Here is a 3053-nt window from a genome sequence, read left to right as displayed (position 1 = left end):
GTTCAGTTAAGTTCTGATAAGTTCAGATAAGTTCAGTTAAAATAAGTTCAAAAAAAATAAGTTCAGAAAAAATAAGTTTAGAAAAAATAAGTTCAGACAAAATAAGTTCAGACATAATAAGTTCGGAAAAAATAAGTTCAGAAAAAATATTATTAATATTACGTAGTACATATACCGAGTTCTGAGCGCATGACTTCATCAACTAATCAAATGCACCGTCCAAAATCTACACACTCACAAAGCACAGTTAAACTAGAATATTGAAATTAAATTTGATTTTTTAATTTCTTTTATTCTTTTAATAAAGAGGGACTAGTCAAAACAAATGTCAGCTTTATACTCAACCATTTACTATATTTCAGCTTCTAAATCGTATGAATTTGTTATACTACTAATCATTTTGTTGAGCTTCACTTTGGTTTCTCCTCCTCTTTCTGTATAAATATATGTGCAATTTTTTCCATTTCAGCAAGCAAGCAGGGATCAACAACTTTATTCATTATTCTCCTTCAACAATTGTAAGTTGTTAATTACTTCTCTAATTCAAATTAAAGTTTTAATTTCAATTTTGTTACTTTATCCAATTGGGTTACCTTTTTTTCTATCTTTAAGCATTCTAATATAAGTTAATTGCTTGAAATTGATTCCCGAATGTTGTTAACTTATCATTTTGTCATATGGGAAAAACACATTTAAAATTGGGTTTGACGTATATTGTGCTTTATATTGTTCATTTCTTTAGAAAAGCTTTTGTCCATTGACCATTGACATCTAAAATCAAATTGGGTTTGACGTATATTGTGCTTTAAATTGCTCATTTATATGAGGTTTCTTGGTTATTTGACATTATTTGGCTTAATATTTATTAGTAAAACGACAATGCCTCCCAAGGAAAGGAGTACTTGGAATGACGAGTCTGTTGAATATTTGTTGGACTTGCTGAAAGAAGCCAAAAAGGCAAGAGGTGGCAAGTACCCTTGGGATACAATTCTAGTTCGCTTGAATGGGCAGACAGGGAAGAACTTTGATAGAAACTCAATAATGAACTTTTATAGTGATATCAGGGGGAGATTTAGAGCTTGGGATGAGCTCAAAACCAAGTGGACTGGTATTGGATGGGATACTGAAACAGGTTGTCCCGTGGTTCCACAAGATGAGAAGTGGCAGGCATTTGTAAAGGTAATATTACTTGACTAGAAGATTTATACTCCATTATGTTTTTTTAATCTAACTATTTCAATGACATAACGAATTTTTTGTATTGTTTTTTATTTTTTGTACAGAAGAATAAATGTGCCACATCATTTTTGCGGAGGCCTTTGATGTTTGAGGAAAAGTTTTATGAAATCTTTAAAGGGGGCTATGCAAGCAGCAAAAAATGTTTGTCTCCAAGTGAAGGAGTAAACATAATAGATAAAGAGAAACAACTTGTGGTTGATAAGGATGAACCTTCAGTAGAAGGTACTGGAGATTCCGATGAGAATTATAGTGGTGATAACACGGAGGATACTCATAGCCAGAGGTCTGTTAATGAAAGTAGGTCCCCTTCTAAGACTAGTTCTTCACTTGAGCGTAAGAGTTCAGATAGTGGTGCAGGTGCTAGTACATCAAGCAAAAAAACTGTTAAGCAAGTTGATGATTGCATGGACATCTTAAGAGAAAACTTGAGAATATCTTCCTCCAAATTACTGAGTGACCCATCAACCAAATATAAGGCAATACTAGACATTTTGGAAGAAATGCCAGAAGTGAGTGAGTATGGGAAAGGGTTCGTTGCGGAGGTGATGGATTTCTTGAGTAACCCACCTTGTTGTGATGTTTTTCTATCATTTTCAGATGAGGAGAATAGAATCTTGTACTTGAAGAAGAAGATTAAATTTCCAGACGACTATTACAGTCCTCTCTTAGACGATGAGGAGTTCTACGTATAGCGTGCGGGTCCTGAGCTAATTCATATAATTTCTCTGTCTTTACATTATTAGTAGAAATAACTTATCAATTCATTTAAGTACTTGTTATTTTTATTTTGTTATCTTGGTTTATGCTCGTGGAACTTATGTTAAGAACTCTTTATAAGTATTTATATGAAATATTTTCTAACACTTTCTGTTGATTAATGAGTTTATTTTAATTGAATTTTTTAGATGATGGACAAAATGGATGTTCAAAATAGTTTGATGTATTTGACTTTGCATGAGATACGGAGATTGCTCACCCAAATTGAACGAATACCACTACATGTAGGGGGTGAACCTGGGAGTGAATGGATCAATAGGCTATTGACCGGTCATCCTAATTTGTGCAAAGAACTTTAAGGATTGATAAATATATTTTTAAAAAGCTTGCAAATGTGCTTAGAGAAAAAGGGCTATTATCAGATAGTCGATTTGTACACGTAGAAGAGCAAGTTGGTATATGTCTCTACATAGTGGCAAAAGGACAATCATATCGTGATACAGCATGTACATTTCAACATTCAATCTCAACTATTTCGATCTACTTTAGAGCGGTGTTGAAGGCTTTAGTTTCACTATCAATTAATATTATCCGGCCTTATCGGAGTTTCAATGAAATTCCACCTGAAATTGAGGACAAGTCGCTCTATTGGCCTTATTTTAAGGTAAAATATTGGTTTATATATGAAGCTCATAGTATAACATATGTAGGAGTATTTATGTAGTACCATGTGATACCAATTTCTTTTTTATTGTTAGGATTGTGTTGGTGCTATAGATGGCACCCATATCGAGGCTGTTATCGGAGACGATGAAGGCAGTTCACATAGAGGTCGCAAAGGAAATAAGACATGGAATGTTATGGCTGCATGCTCGTTCGATATGTTGTTTACGTTTATTAATGTGGGCTACGAGGGGAGTGCACATGATACGACTATTTGGAGACATTGTTTGGGTGATATTAGATTGGGATTCCCCCATCCACCTCCAGGTAATGATTTAATCTTTTGATATGTTTTTGTTAAAGGATATGTTTTTTTCTTTATAGTAGTGTGCTAATTTTTTTTCTTCTCTATATATGTAGGAAAATATTATTTA

General features: G+C 33.4%; 1 protein-coding gene across 1 annotated transcript; it reads left to right on the top strand.

The window, feature by feature from the left end:
• The first annotated feature begins 875 nt into the window (after positions 1-875).
• LOC110781109 (uncharacterized) lies at positions 876-2038 on the top strand. The gene is made up of 2 exons (XM_021985357.2): positions 876-1179; positions 1284-2038. The coding sequence occupies exons 1-2, from the start codon at positions 880-882 to the stop codon at positions 1929-1931; spliced, it is 948 nt and encodes a 315-aa protein (XP_021841049.2). The 5' UTR covers positions 876-879; the 3' UTR covers positions 1932-2038.
• The last annotated feature ends 1015 nt before the right edge of the window (positions 2039-3053 follow it).

The sequence above is a fragment of the Spinacia oleracea genome, chromosome 4 (genome assembly GCF_020520425.1).
Source record: "Spinacia oleracea cultivar Varoflay chromosome 4, BTI_SOV_V1, whole genome shotgun sequence".
NCBI classification, from domain to species: Eukaryota; Viridiplantae; Streptophyta; class Magnoliopsida; order Caryophyllales; family Amaranthaceae; genus Spinacia; species Spinacia oleracea.
This window is presented reverse-complemented; position numbering and strand designations above follow the sequence as displayed.

Excerpts from the sequence above, each read along its gene's own strand:
- LOC110781109 (XM_021985357.2), top strand. The coding sequence starts at position 880 with ATGCCTCCCAAGGAAAGGAGTACTTGGAATGACGAGTCTGTTGAATAT. Across the intron at positions 1,180-1,283 it reads AGTGGCAGGCATTTGTAAAG|AAGAATAAATGTGCCACATC; the intron begins GTAATATTACTT and ends TTTTTTGTACAG.